The sequence below is a fragment of the Crotalus tigris genome, unplaced genomic scaffold, assembly GCF_016545835.1.
Source record: "Crotalus tigris isolate CLP2741 ecotype Arizona unplaced genomic scaffold, ASM1654583v1 scf7180000024341.3516292, whole genome shotgun sequence".
Classification (NCBI taxonomy): Eukaryota; Metazoa; Chordata; class Lepidosauria; order Squamata; family Viperidae; genus Crotalus; species Crotalus tigris.
Genome location: NW_024100511.1, coordinates 305,613 through 329,361, shown reverse-complemented (window position 1 = coordinate 329,361; position 23,749 = coordinate 305,613). Strand labels below are relative to the sequence as shown.

At 41.0% G+C, this 23,749-nt stretch overlaps 1 protein-coding gene across 21 annotated transcripts in view; it reads left to right on the top strand.

The window, feature by feature from the left end:
• The window catches only part of PROM1 (prominin 1), a 261,692-nt gene that overhangs the window by 172,842 nt on the left and 65,101 nt on the right, over positions 1 to 23,749 (top strand). For 15 of the 21 annotated variants that reach the window (XM_039326544.1, XM_039326562.1, XM_039326543.1 and 12 more), the window contains 4 exons: positions 12,941 to 13,030; positions 14,053 to 14,076; positions 15,318 to 15,535; positions 18,010 to 18,084. In XM_039326544.1, coding sequence (XP_039182478.1) covers positions 12,941 to 13,030; positions 14,053 to 14,076; positions 15,318 to 15,535; positions 18,010 to 18,084 — 407 coding nt within the window. The remainder of the gene's footprint in view (positions 1 to 12,940; positions 13,031 to 14,052; positions 14,077 to 15,317; positions 15,536 to 18,009; positions 18,085 to 23,749) is intronic. The other 6 variants (XM_039326558.1, XM_039326556.1, XM_039326555.1 and 3 more) reach the window with 1 other exon arrangement.

Sequence of the window (23,749 nt, the reverse complement as noted above, 5' to 3'; positions counted from 1 at the left end):
TCTACCTCAATAACAATTGATTGTAATAAAACCAAGAATATACAATATTTTCTTGCTTCAACTCAGTTAAAGGCTTTAGTTGCCAATGCTGCCCATCCAAACTAAGTAATTCCTTATAAGAAATCTTATCCAAATTTACTCCTCTAGATACTCCCTCTATCACGTGAATTTTCTTCAGTCTTATTCTAGCTTTCTTTCTTTGCCAAATTGTCTTCCATGTCTGTGCATCAAATAAATCTCCCTGTATTGTTATGTATATTGTTTGATGTAGAAAAAACCATCTGGTTTCCATTTTTTTTGAGAGGACTAACAAATCGTCTCTCTATTTTTCCATCTCGTCGTAGTTGTCCTGGACTGTTTATCTTCTCTTCAGTCTGTTCTTCTTCTTGATCCTCAGGTTTCCTCTGATTTATGTAGAAAGTCTTTTCCCCTTTCCATATTGTCAGTCTCTTTTCTGGATTTTCAATTGACTGTATTTGTTGATCAATTGAGTCTTCTGTCATAATGTTTAATTGTTCCACTTTTTCTGTTGTATTCTGTGTAGTTGATTTTTTAGTTGTAATCAAAGTTTGAGTTCGTATCTCTGGGCTGACATCTTGTTCTTTTCTGTAACCACTTATTTCATCAGTAGCTTTTAGAATAGTTTGATGAATTGCTTTCAACATAAAAAGAATCTGTTCCTGGCCTTCATCCATATTCTCCTTGTAGTGTATTAAGTTAAAAGTTTTACAATCAGAGAATACAGAAATTTCTTTTATCACTGAGTATGAAAAACAGCTGGGCTTCTCACAGCTGGTGTCTCAAGATTACATAGGTCTTATCTATTGTCTGAGCTGCTAGCCAAGTCTCTTTTAAAGAATAACAAGTTGTAATGTCAGGTTTAGCCAAAAGATGTCACCTCTACCATTTAAAGTTTTCTTTTAAGTCCCAAATTCTTACAATCTTTTCAATTTTGCTTCTTTTTTATAAGTAAAAACCCAGATCTTCAGTAAGGATAGAAATTCTTTTAGTCCACAAACTTTAAAAAGTAAAATTCCAATTAGGATCAAGTTATTCTTGCAACGTTTTAAACTTCCCTGGATAGTCAGTTGCTGCTGTTTCTGGAGGAAGGGGTAATATCTCCCTTCCCTCTCCACAGGGGGGAAAGTACTTTAAGCAGCTTTTGCAGGTAAAAAACAATTAGTTAGGATTTAAGACAGGTAGATCTCACCCAGTCTCATCCATGCTGCTTTATAGTTGCCTGGTGGTAAGTGTGACTTTGGCTGTCTGCAGCCTAGTGATGAACCATATTGCTATGGCCGGTCTTTCATCAATCGGTTTGGAGGGCTGCCCTGGATTGAGTGGAGGGGCCACCACCCTTCTGCGATCAAACAGGGATCCCCTCCTTGCTGGTCACCCCTACAGGGCGACTTTCAACCCTTTCCAGTGTCCCCCAGCCATGCGAAACTGGACGTGGAAGAAGGAGCTCGCCTTCCAGATATCCATGGCGGCCGCATCCAGGTCACGAGTTTAACATGCCTGCTCTAAATGGTTTAGCCTTTAACCTAGTTGTTAGCTCTCCAACTCTGCCTCCTATGTTTGGCCTTCAGTGACCCATTTGGCTTTCCATTGGGAATCAATGTTAATGATGTTGGGCAGATGTTGTGCAAGTGCCAGTGAGGGTTTCCTGGATTTGAGTCTTCCATAAATGAGGAAGGTCAGCATGCACCGCTAGAAGTGAGTTGTTCATATTTTTTTTGTATTCTTTCACAAGTGCACCTTGCCTTTGTAAAGCTGGTGCTATATGGCTCAGAATAGAATAGAATAGAGCTGGAAGGGTCCTTGGAGGTCTTCTAGTCCAGCCTCCTCCTTGAGCAGGAGAACCTATACCATTTTAGACAAGTGACTCTCTAGTCTCCAGTGTTGGAGCACCCACGACTTCTGAAGGCAAGCTGTTCCACTGGTTAATTGTCCTTACTGTTAGGAAGTTTGATGCCCTCTTCTTTTTTGGCAGCCCCTCAAATACTGGAATACTGCTATCATGGCACCCCTATTTCTTCCTTTCTTTAGACTAGCCAAATCCAAGTCCTGCAGCCGTTCTACATATGTTTTAGTCTCCAGGCCTTTGATCATTTTAGTTGCTCTTCTCTGAACTTTTTCCAAAGTCTCAACATCTTTTTTGTAGTATGATGACTAAAATTGGTTGCAGTATTCCAGGTGTAGTCTTACTAGATTTTATAAAGCAGTACTAATACTTCACATGATCTTGATTTTATGCCTCTGTTTATACAACCCAGGACTGTATTAGCTTTTTTGTCTCCTGCTGCACACTGCTGGGTATTAGTCAAGTGATCGTCCACTAGGACTCCAAGGTCCCTCTCACAGTTACTGTTTTTAAGCGAGGTCTTGCCCAATCTGTACTTAAACCTTTGATTTTTCCTGCCTAAATGTAAAACTTTGCTTTTCTCCACATTAAAGCTCATTTTGTTGGATATGGCCCATTATTCAAGTTTGTCAAGATCTTTTTGGATCCCGAGCTTGTCTTCTGGGCTGTTGGCTATTCCTGCCAGTTTGGTGTCATCTTCTATTCCCTCATCTAAGTCATTTATGAAGATATTAAAGAGTACTGGGCCTAAGACAGAGCCTTGTGGTACCCCACTGTTTACTTCTCTCCATGTGGATGTAGTACCATTGAGGACTACTTGCTGAGTACGGTTTGTCAGCCAGCTACACATCTGTCTGGTGATGATGTTGTCTATCCCACCTTTTTTGAGCTTACTAAGCAACAGGTTGTGGTCTACTTTGTCAAATGCCTTACTGAAGTCTAAATATACTATGTCCACAGCGTTTCGCTGGTTTACTAATTTAGTCACTTTATTAAAGAATGAAATAAGATTGATTTGGCATGATCTGTTTTTGACAAACCTATGCTGGCTACTGGTTATAAGTTTATTTGCTTCTAGTTGTTTGTAGATCTGTTTTTTGCTTCTTGCATTGTTTTTCCCTTTAGAATTTTTGTCCATGGAATCTTTCCTAGGTTCTCTCTGAATTTGTTAAAATCAGCTCTTTTGAAGTTTAAGATTCTGGTTGGATTATTTTCTATTGTTTGTGTTTGCATTATATTGAATTTCAGCATGATGTGGTCACTTTCACCCAAGTTCCAGCAATTTCAACTCCCTGTATCACTTCTTCTCTATTATTAAGAATTAGATCCAGCATAGCTTTACTTTTAGTTCCCTCCTCTAACTTTTGGATGATAAAGTTATTGGCTAAGTTGATTAAGAATCTGTTTGATCTCCCACTCACTGCAGAGTTTGTCTCCCAGTTGATATCTGGATAGTTGAAGTCTCCCATTACTACTGTGATATGCTTCCTATGTATGTTTGTTAACTGGTTGGCAAAGAATCTGCTGTGTCCTGAGCCTGCAAAAACAGGCTCGGGACATTACTATGGTCCCGGGGTTGCTGCAAGTTGCCTGGGACCAGACTGAGAGGCGCCAGCCTTGCGCGCATGCACGAGGCACGAAAGCGTGCCATTAACTGTAGCCTTTTTGCCCGGGGATCCGGACACTAAATAAGAGACTTGCAAGTTTCACTGTTGTTGTTGTAGTGAGCAGAAGGAGAAATAAAGAACTATTACTTCTAACATGTGTGATCTTCATTCGCCATCAACGAAGGACTTAACACTGGCGATGAAGGTGGGATTCTTGCAAGCTTGAAAGAAGAAAAGCTGTAAGACTTACCTAAGGAGTCCTGAAGAAGGGAAGACGGCGTTAAACTCAGCGTTCTAGCCTGCCAGTACAGCGTCACTGGAGGTAAGCTCGGCTGATTGACTCCTTCCCAAGAAAAGAAGCAAGGATGGCGAAGATAGGTCGCTTATCTAAATTTGATGTTTCACACCCAGAGAGATGGGAGTCTTATGTTGCAAGAGTAGAAAACTACTTCAGAGTAAACCAGGTCAGAGAAGACGGCTTGAAGGCTGCAACTCTGTTGTGTGTCTGTGGTCAGGACGCGTTTGAAATTGCAGAAAATCTGGCGGCCCCTGCTTTTCTGGAGTCTGTAACATACACAGACTTAAAGAAGCTATTGAAAGAACATTTCCAGCCCAAGATGTCTGTTATTGCGTGGAGACACACATTTGAACAGAGGGACCAGAGGGCAGGTGAATCAGCCAAGGAGTTTATTGCGGCCTTGAGAAGAGCAGCCAAACCATGTGAGTTCAAAGATCTGGAAGAAAGGCTGAGAGACCGTTTTGTATGCGGTCTAAAGAACAGGGACTTACAACAGAGGATCTTTGCAAAGGAAGATATTTCATTCCAAGATGCTCTAAGAGAGGTGACGGCTGAGGAAGCAGCAGGTGGGACAGTCAAGAACATGCGGCCCATCAGAAACAATCTGGAGGCAGTCACCATTCACCATGAGGGCGTCCAAGAAGGATTGGAGGAAGATCCTGAAGAAGAGATGGATCGGCTTTACCAGTCAGCAGAAAGAAGGCAGAAGGAAGGCAAAGAAAAAGCCCCAACAGCACCCAAATGCTTCAGGTGTGGAGGTCACCATAAGATTGCTGACTGTAGGTTCTGTTCTGCCATCTGCAGAGCATGTGGCAGGCAAGGCCACATAGCATCTGTCTGTTTGGGTCGCCAGAAGGTATAACCTTGAAAAGAATTGCGTCTGAAAAGTACCAGGGTCCCCAGCCAAAATGGGTGGGTTTCTGCGCGTCGTGCAGGAGTATTTTCAGAACAGGTAAACACAAATCCCTCAGGAAAAAACTGTCACTTAAGGTTAGGTTGCAAGGGGTTCCTCTAGCCATGGAGCTGGACATTGGGTCCACTCTTTCCGTTATTTCCATTCATACATTTAGGAAGATTTGCAACAGCAGTGGGTTTCAAGCCAAACTGAGGCCATCCAACATTACTAACAGATTTTCAAAATTCCCAGGTGTGTGTTAAGGGGGAGGCCACCCTTACAGTGCAACACAAGGAGTTTGAGGGTCCATTAGATGGTTGTTGGGGGTGAACGAACGAGTCTTATAGGACTCAATTGGTTTGAGGCCTTGAGAATCCAGGTTGCTGGGCTACAACATTTGCAAACGCTGAGCCTAGCAGAAGTCTGTGAAGAGTTTGCATATGTGTTTAGTTCACAGCTTGGGTCCTACAAGGGGCATCCAGTTTCATTGAGGTTAGATCCAACCATCACACCCATCAGAGTTAAGGCTAGAAGAGTACCCTTCGCACTTAAGGGTAAGATTAATGCTGAGCTGAATAAATTGATCCAGCAAGGCATTTTAGAACCTGTAGATTCAAGTCCATGGAAAAACCCCATTGTAACGCCTCTCAAGGTTAATGGGGACATACGCATATGTGCAGATTACAAGTGCACATTAAACAAGGTGCTGCAACAGCACGCGTACCCAGTACCAGTAGTCAGCCATATCTTGGCCTCCCTCAAAGGGGGGGGGGCGAGTTTTTGCAAAGCTAGATCTGGCACAGGCATATCAACAATTACCTGTTGATGAAGCAGCTGCTGAGGCACAGACCATTGAAATGCATAGGGGTTCATTCAAGGTCAAGAGACTGCAATTTGGGGTAAATGTAGCCCCTGGCATATTCCAAAGTGTCATGGAGAGCACGCTTAGGGGTATCCCTGGAGTCTGCCCCTATTTTGATGATGTCCTTATTGCTGGAGAGTCATCTCAAAACTTAGCAGAAAGGTTAAGGGCTGTCTTGCTCCATTTTTGAAGAGCAGGCCTAAAGTTGAAGAAGGATAAATGTAAGATTGGAGTCACGTCTACTGATTTCTTAGGATTCAGAATAGATGCTCAAGGTATTCACCCTGCTGAATCTAGGTTGAAGGCTATACAGCAGGCTCCAAGCCCCAAGTCTAAAAGTGAGCTGCAGGCTTTTCTGGGCCTCTTGAATTTTTACAATGCTTTTCTCCCTCACAAAGCTGCTGTAGCAGAACCACTACATAGGCTTTTAGACAAGCAGGCATCTTGGCAGTGGACAAAAGTCCATGAAAAGAGTTTCAATGAGATCAAGGCCTTGCTAACATCTAATGCTGTGCTTGCACATTTCAATGAACAATTGCCTGTCTGCATTGCCTCTGATGCATCTCCTTATGGGATGGGAGCTATACTTAGCCACTTGAGGGCTGATGGGATGCAGGTTCCTGTGGTATATCACTCTAGGACTCTGTCTTCTGCTGAGTGTAATTACGCCCAAATAGACAGGGAAGCACTGGCCATAGTGGCTGGCATTAAGAAATTTCATGATTTCTTATATGGCCGCCATTTCACGGTCTACACTGACCATAAGCCTCTGTTGGGGTTGTTTACAACTAACAAAGAAACCCCTCACATTATATCCCCTAGAATGCTGAGGTGATCCATTTTCCTGTCAGCATATGATTATACTTTAGTTCACAAACTGGGTAAGGAAATGGGCCACACTGATGGCCTAAGTAGGCTACCTCTCAAACTGGTAGAACCTGATGCTCCTGCCATCAATATTCTCTCTATTCAGGAGTTGCCTGAATCTCCTCTCAATGCCAGGGATGTGGTTGCAGAAACCGCCATCGACCACACTCTTACATGTATGTTGTCATGGGTGCTGTCAGGTTGGCAGACAGGAGTCCAGGTACTGAGTTCCAAAGCTTCTGGCTCAAGAAGCATGAGTTATCCACTTTTAAGGGTTGCCTGTTATGGGGTAGCAGGGTAGCTATCCTGGCCTCATTGAGGCCTAGAATCTTGGTCTCTCTGCATGAGGGACATCCTGGCATTGTCAGGATGAAAGCGCTTGCGCACAGCCATCTTTGGTGGCCTGGGCTAGATAGGGATATCGAGGCTCAGGTGCACAGGTGTCAATTGTGCCAACAGTCTCGGCCAGAAATGCCTCAGGCCCCGGTTCATAGATGGGAGGAAACTCAGGCACCATGGTCCAGGGTGCATATAGATTATGCTGGGCCCTTTCAGGGGCAATTCTTCTTGGTTGTTGTTGATAGCCATTCCAAGTGGATAGAGGTTGTTCCTGTTTTCTCCACTACTACTGCCAAAACAATCCAGGAGTTGAGAGGCATTTTTGTAGCACATGGCCTCCCAGATGTTCTGGTTTCAGATAACGGTCCTCAATTCACTTTTCTGAGTTCCAGGCTTTTCTTCAGGCCAACCTGATCCGACACTTGACTTCGGCTCCTTTCCACCCCTCCACCAACGGAATGGCTGAGCGTATGGTGTGCATCACCAAGGATTCTCTCAAGAAGCTGACTTACGGTAACTGGCATCACAGGTTAGCAGACTTTCTTCTTGCACATCGCACCACACCTTGTACTTCTACTGGAAAGAGCCCAGCTGAACTACGTTGGGGCCGCAGGCTCATAACTAAACTAGACAGACTGCACCCTGATTGGGTGGCGTCTCAGGCTTCGCAGCCTAGGGCACCAAGGAGTTTGCAAGTGGGTGCTCCGGTCTGGACTCAGAACTACGGGCCTGGTTATCTTTGGATTCCAGCTGTGGTCTGCAAGGTGTCTGGACCTTTGTCCTACAAGGTGTCCTTGGGCAACAGCCACATTCTCCGACGGCACATAAATCAGCTGCGTACGAGACTGGACTCTTCCTATGCCGCTCCAGGCTCTGCTCTTGGGAGGTGGGAGGAGGGTTATATTGTGCATTTTGGGGATTGCTATCAGCAGTCACTGGCCGCTGAGGAGGCCAGAGAAGGCCCATCTCAAGTTTCCACAAGTGTTCCCAACAGGAATTCATTGGAACGGGGAACATTCCCCACACCATCACTTACTCCAGCCAGGGAGTCATACAGGGGGTACCCATACTACTCACACACACCATACAGCACTCCAGACAGGGAGACTGACCGGGGATATCCAAACAAATCAAGAAATACAAGAGAATTGGCATCAACTCAAGGGAACTGGCCCAATTCTGCAACTGCTCCCAGAAGGAATTCAATTGGCAGGGGCATAGACAGAGGGGCAAATCCTATTCTGGCACCTCTGGCACTGACTGGGGGGCACAAGGCATTGGGGCACAGCAACTACCCCGGACAATCCATCTGCCGGGTTAGGGGATGAGGGGCTGTGTTTCCAAGGGAGGTCCATTGTGGACCTGGAGAATACCACAAGTCCAAGGGACGCTGGTTGGGACTTAGAGGGTCCTGCTAGCCAGCAGATAGGCAGGTCAACCAGGTATGGGAATGAGCACAGTCCTGGCCTGCTGAGCCTGGTGGGTGAGCAAGCAGGCCAGGCAACAGAACCAGGGTCACCTAGGTACCAGAAGCAGCAAAGAGCGGGCACACCTAACCCAGTAGGGGAGCAGGGAAGCCAAGGGTGTTCCCTGGGTCTGAGGAGGTCGCAACAGGTTAAATACCCACCCAAACACCTTAGGGAGTTTGTGACATTGCTGTCAAGTCCCGGAGAAACAAGGCAGAAATGCCATAAATGAATGGTGAAGTTATTTGGTTTTGTTTTGCAAGTCAGGTACAATTATTCCCAAAACGATAGCATGGTATCACACAAAGATGTGGTTTTAGAGTAACATCTATGTTCCACAGTCCATGCATTTGATTAACAGAATCTTATACCACGTCCCTTCATAGAGGTCGCACATGTGTGTGGAGAAAGCTTCATCTGGGGGGAAGGGGTGTTGTGTCCTGAATCTGCAAAAGCAGCCTCGGGACATTGCTATGGTCCCAGGGATGCTGCAAGCTACCCGGGACCAGACTGAGAGGTGCCAGCCTTGCACGCATGCGCGAGGCGCGAAAGCCGCCATTAACTGTAGCCTTTTTGCCCGGGGATCCGGACACTAAATAAGAGATCTGCGAGTCTCACTGTTGTTGTTGTACTGAGCAGAAGGAGAAATAAAGAACTATTACTTCTAACGTGTGATCTTCATTCGCCATCGAACGAAGGACTTAACAGAATCCATCTATTTCTTCTGATTGGTTGAATGGCCTGTAATATACACCTATGGCAATGTCACTTTTCCCCCCTTTTATATTGACCCATATACATTCTGGTGGGATTTTATCCTTGATCACGTCCATTTCTGTAGATATGTAGTGTTCTCTTACATATTGTGCAACTCCCCCTCCTCTTTTTGTAGGTCTATTTCTTTTGAACAATTTGTATCCATCCATCAGTCCATTCCAATCATGGGTTTCATCCCACCAGGTTTCTGTAATGCCAACTATGTCATATCTGCCAACATATGCTAGTTGTTGTTAAGGTGAAAGCACATAGTTTTGCTAGTGCTAGGAGTGAACCTCCAGTCAGTGAAGAATTTTCCCAAGATTTTAAGATCTTTGGACAGGAGTCTGTCAGCCACTTCAATGTGTGTGTGTCTATGTGTATGTGTGTGTTTGTACTGCTATGGCCAAATCATCCATGTATCCAAATTTGCGTCTCCTTGTTGCTGGCATATCTGACATGTTGTCAGAGCCTACTTCAAAACCTCATCCCAAGAAAGCAGGACTGTTGGAACAGTTTCACTCCAAAATGAACTTTTATTAGGAGAAGCTGATAGCAGGCGTGATAGACAGGATCTGAGGGTTTCCCGCTCAGATCAATAGGTTAAAAGAGTCCCAAGCAAAACCCCACCCCAATAGTTCATCCGGTCAATTTGAATGGGCCAATCCCCAGGTGTTAAGTTCACTGTGGGAAAGGAGCTGATAATGGGGTTCTTTCCCATGCTTGTGAAGATGTCCAGAGGCACATTCCTTTCTCACCCCAACGTAACATCAAGGGAGAGGCAGTTCAAAGAGCAAGTGGGTAGAAATAGTGGAAAGGATACATTGTAGCAGAGCAGAGAAACATACCACAGAGCCTCCCCCTCCCCCCCCCAGAGAATGGCAGAACCCTCAGAAAGAAATGAAATGAAATAGGTCCCCCCCCCAGGGAAAGTATGGGTTCTGACACATGTATAAGTTGAATAGTGTGAGTGCCATTACAGGGCTGTTCTTTAATCTTCTTACCTTACTTATGCTGTCTCCCATTATTATCTGAAAGGACTTACCATTCAGCATATTATTAGTCAATAGAGATTTTTGCAGAGGATAATATAGATGTTAAATTGAAGCAGAAAACTGACAGGAGTTGCTATTCTACTGGGTTAAATAGAATTTATGGGAATTGATACTGAAGGGCTCTGCTTGGGAAGTATGGTTGAGATGTTACCTTCTGACCAGAAAGTTCTCAGCATTGCATAGAAGCAGTATTCATAAAATACAAGAACACAATATGCACAAGTGTTGCATTTAGTGCCAGAATGAACTTTTTCTGTGTGCTTTCAATGTAGTACTGACTTCTGGCTAGGTTTTGGAAGAGGTTTACCATTGCCTTCTTCCTTTGGCTGAGAGAGTGTGACTGGCCAAGGTCACCCAGCTAATTTTGTGCCTAAACAGGACCAGAACTCTGGCCCCTTGGTTTCTAGATGGATGCCTTAATCATTATACTGAACTGGCTATCAGATTAAATACATGTAATGAGAAGGTCCAAAATTTGGATGATACCAAAGAAAAATTATCCATGTTGCAGGTTCAAAAAAACAATCCTAAATAACTAGTGTTGTTAATAGTTAAGATTCCTGGACAAAGTGCCTATATTTATTTAACACTATTTAGAATCAGTGATCAGAATTTGTGTGTGCTTTTTTATTATTAAAAGTTTTACAAATTTAATATAATATAAACCCCTCCCACCCCTTCCCCCCTCCCCCACTTCCCAGAGCTGATTACAGGGTAACAAATAAACAAACATAATCTAACTAACATTAACCAACTATACTATCAATCAAAACCATAACACACTTTAACTCCTTTTCAAAACAAGTGTTAACAAATTATAAACTAAAATAATGATATAATTAAAACTATTAATAATTATCTGAAATCTACTCATAAGCAAGATAATACTTTCCAGTTTCATATCTCTTTTGAATGTAATCAATCCATCTTCTCCAAACCGTAATATATTTTTCTTGTGAATGGTCCTTTAAATAGGCGGAGATTTTCACCATTTCTGCTAAATTAGACACTTTAAGTATCCATTCTTCCATAGTAGGCAGAGAGTTTTTCTTCCAATATTGCCCCACTAATAATCTTGCAGCTGTTATAAGATTCAACATCACATTGATTTCTTTAACATCAAAATCTACAATAATACCCAACAAAAATAACTGCAGAGTAAACTTTATCTTTCTCTTAAAAATCTTTTGAATATTCCACCAAATCTTAATCCAAAAAGCTTTTATATCTCTACAGGTCCACCAAATGTGAAAATAGGTTGCATCTAAACTTCCACATCTCCAACATTTGGGCTGTAAATTCGGATACATGCGGGACAACTTTTGGGGATCCAAATGCCATCTATAAAACATTTTATAAAAATTTTCTCTTAAATTTTGCGCTTGAGTAAATTTTACATTTCTAACCCAAATTGTCTCCCATGTATCCAATAAAATTGGCTCTTGAATATTTTGAGCCCATTTAACCATACAATCTTTAACTAACTCCGTTTCAGAATCCAATTCTATTAAAACATTATAAATTTTCTTTATATGAACTCGACTTTGATCTTTAATCTGTTTTACCAAATTCACATCCTCTAATGTGATACCAACCTTTTGATCTAAACTCCACCTCACTAACAATTGATTATAATGAAACCAAGAGTGTACAATATTTTCTTGCTTCAACTCAGTCAAAGACTTTAATTGCCAGTCTTGCCCAACCAAACTAAGTAATTCCTTATAAGAAATCTTATTCAAATTCACTCCCCTAGATATTCCCTCTATCACGTGTCCAGAAATCCCCTAAATTGGAATTTTATAATTTAACCTATAATAATACTTCTTCCAGACACGCAACAAGGCACTTCTCAAAATATGGGTTTTAAAAACCTGATCAACTTTTTTATCATAAATTAAATACGCGTGCCATCCATATAATAAATCCCATCCCTCAAGAGAAAGGATATTTTTATTTGTTAAGTTGAGACAATCGCTAATCAACGTTAAAGCCGCCGCATCATAGTACAATTTTAAATTAGGCGCCTTAAGTCCTCTTTCCCGTATGTCTTGTATAATCTTAAATTTAACTCTTGGCTTTTTCCCTGCCCAAATGAATTTATTAATCCCCTTCTGCCATTCCTCCAAATTAGCATCTTTTTTCAAAATAGGTATCATTTGAAACAAGAAAAGAAACTTTGGAAGTATGTTCATTTTAACTGCTGAAATTCTCCCCAGCAAAGATAATTGTAGTTTTTTCCAGTCCTTTAAGTCCTTTTGCACTTTTGCCCATAATGTCTCATAATTATTTTTATACAATTTAACATTAGAAGCTGTAATATATATTCCTAAATATTTAACCTTTCTCACTATTTCAAAACCTGTTAATTTAGCCAAAATATCCTTTTCCTTCATAGACATATTTTTCGATAATATTTTAGTCTTATTATTATTTACCTTAAAACCAGAAACCTTCCCATACTGAGTTAAAATTTCAACCAAATCCCTAACCGAGTCTGTCGGTTGAGATAATGTCACAACCAAATCATCAGCAAAAGCTCTCAACCTATAATCATTCTTATTTATTTTTATTCCCTTTATTCTAGGTGAGTCACGAATTTTAATAAGTAAAATCTCCATTGTTAAAACAAATAACAATGGGGATAAGGGACATCCCTGTCTTGTACCCTTTTCAATTTTAAATGCTTCTGTTAATCCCCCATTAATTATAATTTGTGCAGATTGTTTCTGATATATACTTCCAATTTGTGTGTGCTTTAATCAAACTAGAATTTAATCTTGGTTATAGTTCAAGAAAAATAATGGTTGGGTAAGGATTGATAATTTACATGCTGTTTGAGTTGTAGCTAACACGGGGCATTTAAATGCAAAATTGTACACTTGGTTAATTGGTAGTTGATGTTCTTCCCATCATTTCTTTCTCCAACAGATGTTGGGATATTGCTTGGCAGTCGAGTCTGGGAACAGCTGGGAAAGGAGGTATACCCTGCTCTTGATGCTGCCCTTACCATGGCAGGAGGTAAAAGAATCATTGCATTTATAAATATCAAATTATGGGGATACAGTTGGTTGCAAACTTTAGATACAATCATCAGACTGCTGAAATGCCTCCTACAGTATATTCCTGATTGTATACAGTGTATTCCAAATGCAATCAATCACAGATGTTTTGCAAAAGCTCTGAAGTGATGCAGAGACCCTCTGTCCTTCTCCATATGATGTTGCCAACCCCCTTTAAAGGCTAGGAGCATTGAAATAATGCCAAAATATTTAGATTGATTGGGGACTGAACATTCACAGTGCCATTAACAAGTACACACCCACAAATTGCATAGAATTTGCTAGACAAATTTCCCCCTGCCATGTATCCACCATGATTTTTTCTAGAGACAGTCCACAGCTGCATGCAAAAATTTAGGCAACTCTGGTCCAATTATATATTTCCATCAATGCCTAAATGAACAAAAAAGCTCTGCATGGGAAAGTGTCCATATTTTTTTGTCTCTCTTTGCTCATTTTGAATTGAGACAGCTGCATATAATCAGTAAACATGCATTCATATTTTCAGAAATATGTGCTTAGCTTTGCCCTATGCAGAGGTGGTATCATATTCTGTGTATCTGAATTCATCGAAAGTTAAGAGTTCAGTCAGATGTGTCTAAACTTCTGCATCCAATTGATATGGATGTGACTCTCATAGAAAAAAGTAGTAAAATGGAAGGAAGATGGCAGGGAGAACTGTGCAGGCAAGGATTAAGCATTCCACTTCTATCTGCTGGTCTTCCCACAGTTTAACCCATCACCTCACTGCTTTGCAGCTGTTGGGAGATTTAACTCCCTAGGCTTGGACTGCTTGATTGTGTGCTTTCAGCTATAGTTCCCATTAAGATGAACCATACTAAGTGCCAAACATCATAGTTGGTAGAGCATAGCTAGAAGGGCTACCCTTCTTAATGGTAGAAATTCTATGTTGGCCATCGAACCTGTTTGCATTTTTCAATCTTTATCCTGCATTCTTTCTTTTATTTTTCGGTCTTGAAGTCAAAGTGGAAAGGGCCATTAAAGGTAAAATGATCTCAAATGCATTTTGTGAAGTGCCTCCTATAGTTTCAACTCTCTGTGCAGTTTGTCTTGTCATATTTCTCTTTTTTTCAGCAATTCATTGCTTTGCTTCTTGGGTCAGATCACAACACATTGCTTGCCCGTTTGTTCTGGCTGCTTTTTGTAACTTATTTATTCCTGCAAACCTTCTTAAATCCTGCAGGGCTGCTCAGGAGCAAAATGCTATGGATTGAAGCTTATAGTGCTTGTTTGTTGTAAACAGCAACATGTTCCCAGCCCCTCCAGCTAGCAGATATGCAGAAGTGATGGAAAATGTGCATTAGTAGCAAGCACCTACCATTTGTTTCTACTGTAGAGTTTGTTGGCAAAAGGGAATGTAGGACAAATAACATTTTTAATTTGATTATTACTTATTTCATTTATTTTTGATCCAATGTAGGATGCATTGCATTTCAAATTTGAGTCTTAACAGGGTACTTTGGAATGTATGGGAACACAGACATCTGCATCTATCAAAGTGTTACCTTTTCCTGGGATTACATGGCTGTCTTCAGCATTGTCCTCTACAAAGATGCAGCTGCTGTAAAGAGTTGTAGGTAGATGCTATGTTTGCAATCCGATACACTCCAAATAATTCTTTTGGAATAAAATCTGAAGCATTGCTCTGTTTTAGTTGATGTATCACTTCAAACCTTATAGTAGTTAATACTAAAGGTAGACAAAATAGTTTGAAATAGAAATGTTCCAACCACAAAGGGAGCTGTTCCAATTGCAGCATAGCTGTTACAAGTGTTCCACTCTCAGATCAAGGAGATCTGACATATCAGAAATTGTCTGATCTCAGAATGGACAACCCAGTTGCAAAGTGGCAGTCCATTTCAAGACTTGCCATTTCCAGGATGGTGGGCTCAAATAAAGCAGGGACCCTTTATTAATATGAACTTTGTTCAGTTAATATATCCATATATCCAGAGAAATCAGAGGAAAGTATCTATGTGTCCTTGCAACAAAAGATATTCTAAAATGCTTTAGCCAGACAAACTAAACTTTGATGGTATCAAACCTCTTCAAGTACTAGTTTATGGTTAATTCTTACCCTTTCAGAGACGATGTTTAACTTTGAACAAGAAAAATGCACAGTTTAGACATTTTGAATAAAACAATCAAACGTATGTTTGTGTCACTTAGTAAAACTAAACCACAGCATGCAGACTGTAATGAAACTGATCTTTTCACCAATGTAGCTATTAGAGAGACTAAAGAGGCACTGGAGAATGTGAGTGGGTGTCTGGAAATGTTACAGGAGGGCACTGAGAAGCTGCACACCAGCCTGATGGATGTAACGGAAGACTTGATAGATACTCTTAATGATTCAGCTTGCATGGCTACCCAGGTTGCTTCAACTTGCAACCTTATCAGAAATTCTTTGAATCAGCTGATCATTAATGCTAATTACAGCAAGGTAAGCTATACTCTCCATGTTTCTCTAAAAAGATTGGCCTCCTCTTCAGAAGAAAGATAGGGCTTGCTTGACTGAATGATGAGGAGATAAAAAACTCATACACTGGACAAAAAGTGTGGATTTTCTTGCTGTGCTAAATGTTTATGAGATATCTTAAACCAAGTGAACTGCCTTCATTCCCATACTCCTTAGCTTCCCTTCACATTACAGAAAAATATGGACTTTTAGAGCATCTTGCCATGTAGAGTTGGTCTATACTTGCAAGGAGAGGTTTACTTTCAGGAAAATATGTTTATCCCTAAAAAACATTTGAAGGTAGTCAAATAAACTCCTTTTAGGATTAACGGATAAACAGTTAGAAAAAAGCCATGGAAGATTATTTCAATATATAATTTCTGCAGGAAGTTTATTATATGCAGAGAAATTGAGAGATTCAATACTACCCATTATGGAAGAATGGTTGGTAAAGTTGACAGATTTTGCTCAGATGGATAAATTGACTTCTTCAAATAGAAAAAATATATTATTTACATTTATTGGTGGTAAGGAGTCTCTTACAGAGTTGTATAAAAATGAAAAAAATGAACTTGCGATGAATGTTTTTCATTAGATAGGATAGATTATAGAAATAAGAGTACTTTAGAGGTTAAACATATTTTTTCTTTGAAATCTTTTTTTCTTTATCATTAACATGCCATTAGCATGCTAACTTGCAAAATTTCTGTATTTGTTAAATCTTACAGTAAAATTGTTCACTCAGCAGTCTACTTGACAATGTAAATATGGAACAGCACATAGTCTCTATTGAATTGTATGTGTATTTTTAAGAGAAATGAACAAATATATGTTCCAAAGTTAGTACAGTTGGACTAATTTCTCAGCAACATTGTTTCTGTAACAACAGCTTAAGTCAGAAATCTGTTTGTAACCACTGTGCAAATATTTAAGTGTATTTTGTATGTTTAGTGCATTCATAAAGAAGACAGATAAAATATTAAATAGATAGAGTTAGGAAAACTGGAATCCTTAGTGTTCTATGGGCTTGGTGGCTTCTTGCAGATGTTTCATTACCAAACTAGGTAACATCATCAGTGCTAGAAGTTAGGAAACCCTACTGGTCTGTCTCTGAATTGTAAATGTTGGTGACAAATTGAATATAATCACTGTTTCTGGTGGCCTTCATCTCACTTTATGTTCTTCAAGTGAAGGAGAAAAAAATACTTACATGGATGGAGGAGAACTATATGGGTGTATTATAGTGATCTTGGAAGTTATAATGAAGTTGAATCTAAGACAGTTCTGAGATTTTGATAAAATGTAGAAGCTGCAGTAGTACATATGCTTGTATTGTATTTCCCATTCTGTTGGGGAAAGGAGATAATGGAATGGAACGGAACGGAACGGAACGGAACAGAACAGAACAGAATAGAATAGAATATACCATCTCAGACAAATAACTGTCTACTCTCTTCTTAAAAACCTCCAGTGATGTTCCACTGGTTAATTGTCCTCACTGTTAGGAACTTTCTCCTTAATTCCAGGTTGCTTCTCTCTTTGGTCAGTTTCCAACCATTGTCAACTTCACCTGCCCTCTGGTACTTTGGAGAATAGTTTGACTCCCTCTTCTTTGGGCAGCCCCTCAAATACTGGAATACTGCTATCACATCACCTGTTTCTTCTTTTCCATTTATCTAAAATAAAACTATTTTTCTTTTATCTCTCTCTTTCCAAATGATTTAACTTTAAAGTGGCAGGATCATCTTAAATGGTTCAGAATGTAATAACGGAGGCAATTATTGTTTTTATCTAATCTAATCCATTTAATCTTCCTTTGATGGGGGGAATTGGATTAAATGTAAATGTGTCTACTTCCTAACAAAGAGAATCGATAGAATAGACATATTTTCAATGAACTTTCTGGCCCACTGAAGCCAGAGGATAAACAGTACAATGCTAATAGGATGAGGGTGTCCATTATTTTCTCTTCCCACAAATTTTTTAAAGCTCCCCAAATATTTTAATTTATTTTCTTAAAAAAAAAAAAACCCTGCTGGGGGAAATGACATCCACCTGAGTTTTCAGCACAACTAGATGATTGACTACCATTCTGTTGATTGATGTAGAAAATCGGGTCTGGGTCTTGGCAAAGACCCAAACAATCTCAGAGCATCATGAGATCTGTTTGTATTACATATGCAGCTCACATGAAAATCAATTTTATTGATTAGCTATAAGGCCAGAGAAATAATCTTTAAAATTTGCTTCTCCCTCAGCAAAAGCTGTAACATAAAATAGAAAGTGCAGATGTTTCTAGTGAGATGATTGAAGAGTATCTAAATTGGCAAGAATAATGGAGGAAAGTTTAGGATGCCTTTTCTGATATTAGGATAATGCAGTAGTATAATGAGCAAAAATTTGAGTACTTCTTCTATAGATTGCAAGATTAACCTGAAATTATTTTTCCTTTCTTTTAGTTACCGGGAGTGAACCCTCAACTTGTCAAAGTCAACGAAGTTCTTAAAATAGACCTTTCCAATCTCATTCAAAAGGTGCGATTGTACCTGGTAAAGATACATATATATACATGTTGCATCCCAAAAGCTATTCTATTGCTTATCATGTTGCTTCGGATATTCATGTTGCTTTGGATATTCATAAATTATTTCAACAAGCAGATACTCCAATGTGGAAGGTGTGCACAAAGGAACCTCAGTTTCTCTGTTAATAGTTTCTAGCATTTGGAGCTGAAATACAAGGTGAAACACAATTTAATCTTCTTTAGCACAAGGCAACTTACACATATTTTTTAAAATCCTTTATGTGTAGCACATACAGATAGTCCTTGACTTACAATCATTTGTTTAGCAACCATTCAAAGTTACAATGGCACTGAATACAATAACCTGCAATCAACCCTCACACTTAATGACTGTTGTAGCATCCCCATGGTCATGTGATCAAAATTCAGGCACTTGTATTCATGATGGTTGCAGCATCCCAGGATTATGTGATCACTAATTGCAACCTTCCCAGCTGGATTCTGACCATAATGTAAATGGAGGCAGCCAGAGTTTCCTAACAACCATGTGATTCACTTACAGTAATTTACTTAACAACCATGGCCAAAAATGATGTAAAATTGGGTGTGACTCACTTAACAACGACCTTATTTAGAAATGGAAATTTTGGTTCCCCTCATAGTCATAAGTTGAGGACTGTATCTTCTGATTTGGGATGGAACATCCTGAACCAAACATCTTAATGCTTATGACTTTCATCCTGTTTCATTCTCCTGTCCGCTAACATTAGGAACTCCTAGCTTAAAACTGGAAATCTTTGTATCATATAAGTTAGGAAGTGCAAATAACTTGGGTCTATGTAGATTCTCAGTCATCCAGGTCATAGTTGTCCCAAAGATGCTTTTTCACAAGGCAACTGGACTTTCTTGTTTTTCTTTGAAGACATTTCACCTGTCATCCAAAAAGCTTCTTCAGCTCTGACTGGATGGTGGGGAATGGAAGGATTTATACTCCTTGCAAACAGCTGATCATTTGCATTCTTTTTTTTTCTTTTAGAGAGTTGTTGAGGCCACCTGGAAGTTTATCTGTGTCATCAGGGTCACCTGAGTAGTGCAAATGGGTGTGGAGCCTTCTTGGAACTGTTGAAAGGACTGTGTTGTAGACTGGAGATAGATGGTGTCGTATCCCTCCCCCTCTGTTGAGAGAGGGCAGTTTAATTTTGACATAGATGGCCTTTTTGACCTCTCTTTCAAACTTGCGGTCCTCTCTGTCCAAAATGTGGACTTTGCTGTCTTCAAAAGAGTAGTTGTTGTCTTTTAAATGCAGATGGACTGCTGAATCTTGTCCTAATGAGTTTGTTCTCCTGTGTTGTGCCATGTGTTTATGAAGTAGTTGTTTTGTTTTGCTTGGCGAAATGAAACAACCACTTCATAAATGCATGGCACAACATAGGAGAACAAATCCATCAGGACAAGATTTAACAGTCCATCTGCATTTAAAAGGCAAAGGGCATTCTTTCAAAGACAGCAAAGTCCACAATGTGGACAGAGAGGACCACTGGTTTGAAAGAGGGGTCAAAAAGCCAACTATGTCAAAATTGAACAGCCCTCTCTCAACAGAGGGGGAGGGATATGGCATCTATCTCCAGTCTACAACACAGTTCTTTCAACAGTTCCAAGAAGGCTCCATACCCATTTGCACTACTCAGGTGACCCTGATGACACAGATAAACCTTCAGGTGGCCTCAATGACTCTCTAAAAAAATGAAAATGACCAGCTGTCAGCAAAGAGTATAAATCCTTCCATTCCCCACCATCCAGTAGAGCTGAAGAAGCTTTTTGGATGAGAAGTGAAACTTCTTCAAAGAAAAACAAGAATGTCCAGTCACCTTGTGAAAAAGCATCTTTGGGACAAATAGCTTCCATGTTTTTTCTTTTGCACATCATGCAGTTGTGGACACAAGCACATACTTTTGCATCTGCTTGTGGATGATGCTTATGATATCTGAAGCCATTGATTTCTTAACTTTGAAGAGTTCCTAAACACACTTATGAATTTGCAGCTACAACACAGGTGATGTCATACATTATTAGTTTATCTTGATGGTGCAAATCACAAGGGGCCATGATTCTAAAATACCCTGAGTTAGGTTGTTGTGGGCAGGAGGTGGGGGATTACTGGGAAATCATAGAGGGTTCATTTGAACCAGTCAGCTAAAATAAGTAATAAATGAATAGATTGTGGAAACAGGACCATGGTATTTGCAAGCATCTCACAGATTCACAGAGGCTGTTCTGTATATGTTGAGGCCTCCCATGTATTAGAGGAAAAGAGTGATTTTCCCCTTCATGTCATACCTCACAATGACATAATCAATGAGATGCCAGTGCCTGGAGTGTGGATGCATCCAGGACATCTTTTTACGAGTAGGTAGGCGAAAGATGGTATTAGTAATGACCAGATCATGAGCAGCACATGTCTTCAATAGCAACAGGCCATTGCTATTACACGTGCCAATTCCATTTTTACCAATAATGCCATCCCAGGTAGAGTGATCGGACCCCACTCTTACGTTGTAATCGCCAAGTAAAATCAGCCTATCGGTGCACTTTACAGATGAAAGTAGGGCATCAAGATCTTCATAAAACTTGTCCTTTACTTCATCTGGATTTTTCATTATGGGTGCGTAAGCACTGATCAGTGTGGCTTGTTTTCCACTTAGTAATGGGAGATGCAGTGTCATGAGTCGATCATTCACATCCTTAGAAAGACTGGCAAGTTGGCGAACAAGGTGGTTCTTAACCACTAAGCCAACTCCAGACTCACGACGTTGGTCACTGCTACGTCCACACCAAAAGAATGTGTAGCCGCCTCCTGTTTCTGTGACCTGACCTTCATTAGCTAGACGAGTTTCACACAGGGCCGCAATGTCAATGTTAAATCTGGCAAGCTCTCTGGCTACCAGAGCTATTCTTCTTTCTGGGCGATCTGCTAATGGATTGTCTTGAAGCGTACGTACATTCCATGTACCAATAATAAGTGGTAACACCTTGTGTTTCGTCTTAAATTTTGTATTTCGACCGCATGAGATGGGATCCCCTCCAACTGCGGTAGGCTGGACAGGGTTTGATTATGTCATTGTGCGGAGGAAAGACATGCAAGATGTAAGAGTAACTAAGGCTATGCCAAGTACTGACTGCTGGACTGACCATAGACTCATCATTTCCAAGTTAAATATTCACATCAAGCCAAAGAATTGTCCACAGGGAAAGAGTTGTGATGAAAAGGATCAACATCAGTAGACTGGAAAACCCTGATGAAGTAGCTTCATTAGTAAAAGATCTTGACAATCAATTCCTGGAGCTGCAAATACAGGAAAATGCTGAGAAGGACTGGGAATATTTCCGGGACATCTTGCACTCTTCTGCACTTAAGGTTCTTGGACCCTCATATAGGAAGCAGCAGGACTGGTTTGATGAAAACGATGAAGAGATTAAGGCCTTGCTTGCCGAAAAACACCATCTCTACCACGCTCATCAGAACGACCCGTCGTCAACTGCAAAGAAAAATGCTTTTATAAACACTCGCAGGATTGTACAGAGCAAGCTCCACAAGATGCAGGACTCCTGGCTAAGTGCCAAAGCAGATGAAATCCAGAAGTTTGCTGATAGAAACAATGCCAAATGATTCTATGAAGCCCTTAGATCCCTGTATGGACCTCAGCCCTTAGGAAGCTCTCCTTTACTGGATTCGAATGGTGCAATTCTTATCACTGAGAAGACCCTGATTTTACAGCGTTGGGCCGAGCATTTCCACTCTGTGCTGAACTGCCCATCCACCATCAATAATGAGGCGATTGACAGGATACCCCAAGTAGATATCAACTATAGCCTGGATGCCCTACCATCAGAGGCTAAAACCTCACAGGCCATCAGTCAATGTTCCAGTGGTAAGAAACCAGGATCTGACACAATCCCAGCGGAAGTCTATAAGGCTGGCAGTGCTGTGCTTGTTGAAAAACTTACCCAGTTGTTTCGAACTTTCTGGAAACAAGGTGTCAGAATCCAATTATATTTCATCTTTAATTATCAAATATAGAAACTCCCAATTCTGCCTTCTCTGGATTCTGCCATAAGAGGGAGAGAAGGGGGAGAACAAAGGGGCTTTATGGCCCTCACTTCCTTCAGTAGACTGCTAAGGAGCTGAATGTGTTTATTGCAACATCAAAGAGAGACTTTGAATGTAAATAGCATCAAAGAACCTTACCATGACAAAAGAGAGCTATTTACCTTTCATGAAGTTATCTGAAGTCTCCATACAGACGAAAGAAAGGAGCAAGGGGGTGGAATTGTGATGCCTGAAACTATCACTGGAAGGGGGGGTGATTGGGTGGGACTGCTGGGGAACCCCTTAAAACCTTGAATGGGAGAGCTTGGACCCCAAGTCCTGTCTAGCATGCCTGCAGCCACTTCTTCTTAATAAAGGATTCCTGTTGGAAGAATTATTCCAAAAGTTCTGTCTTCTTAAGATGCAAAGTGGGGTGGGTCCTTACACAAGGTTCCATTGCTCAGGAACTGAAAGATGCGTCCATCGTGCACCTCTACAAGAGGAAAGGAAATCGACAAGTCTGTGATAATTATAGAGGAATATCACTTCTCTCTGTTGCAGGCAAGATCTTTGCACGAGTGTTGCTAAATCGCCTGATTGACCATCTGGAACAGGGTATACTACCTGAGACACAGTGTGGTTTCCGCAAAGAACGTGGCACAGTGGACATGATATTTGCAGCTCGACAGCTCCAAGAGAAATGTCAGGAGTAGAATCATGAACTATACACCACCTTCGTGGATCTCACCAAGGCTTTTGACACAGTTAGTCGTGAAGGATTATGGCACATTATGTCGAAGTTTGGGTGCCCTGACAGGTTTATTCTGATGGTACGACAGTTCCATGATGGCATGGCGGCTCGTGTTCTGAGTAACGGTGGAGCTTCAGAGGCCTCCCCTGTTATTAATGGCATTAAGCAAGACTGTGTGCTGGCACCAACCCTCTTCAGCATGATGTTCTCAGCCATGCTGTCAGACACCTTTCAGAACAGCTCAGTGGGAGTAATTCTGAGGTACAGAACCGATGGAAAACTGTTCAACCTGCGAAGACTTCAGGCTGTCACCAAGGTAAAGGAGACTGTGCTACTTTGCTGATGACTGTGCCCTTAATGCAGGATCGGAGCAGGAAATGCAAGCCAGCATGGACAAATTTGCAGCCGCTTGTGACAACTTTGGCCTCTTCATCAACACGAAGAAAACTGAAGTGATGTACCAGCCAGTTCCAATAGCCCAATATCAAGAGCCTACCATCACAGTAAAGGAACAAAAGCTGCAAGCAGTGGACCAATTTATGTATCTTGGTAGTACCCTCTCCCGTGCAGTGACAATTGACATTGAGGTCAACTGTAGAATTGCCAAGGCAAGTTCTGCATTTGGCAGATTGCGGACTAACGTGTGGGACCGCCGTGGAATAAGTCTTGCTACCAAGCTTAAAGTTTACCAGGCAGCAGTGCTAACTACCCTGTTGTATGCTAGTGAGACCTGGACAGTGTACAGGAGGCACGTTAGGCAACTGAACTACTCCCACATGACTTGGCTTCGTAGAATTCTGAGGATCCGGTGGCAGGATAAGATACCAGACACAGATG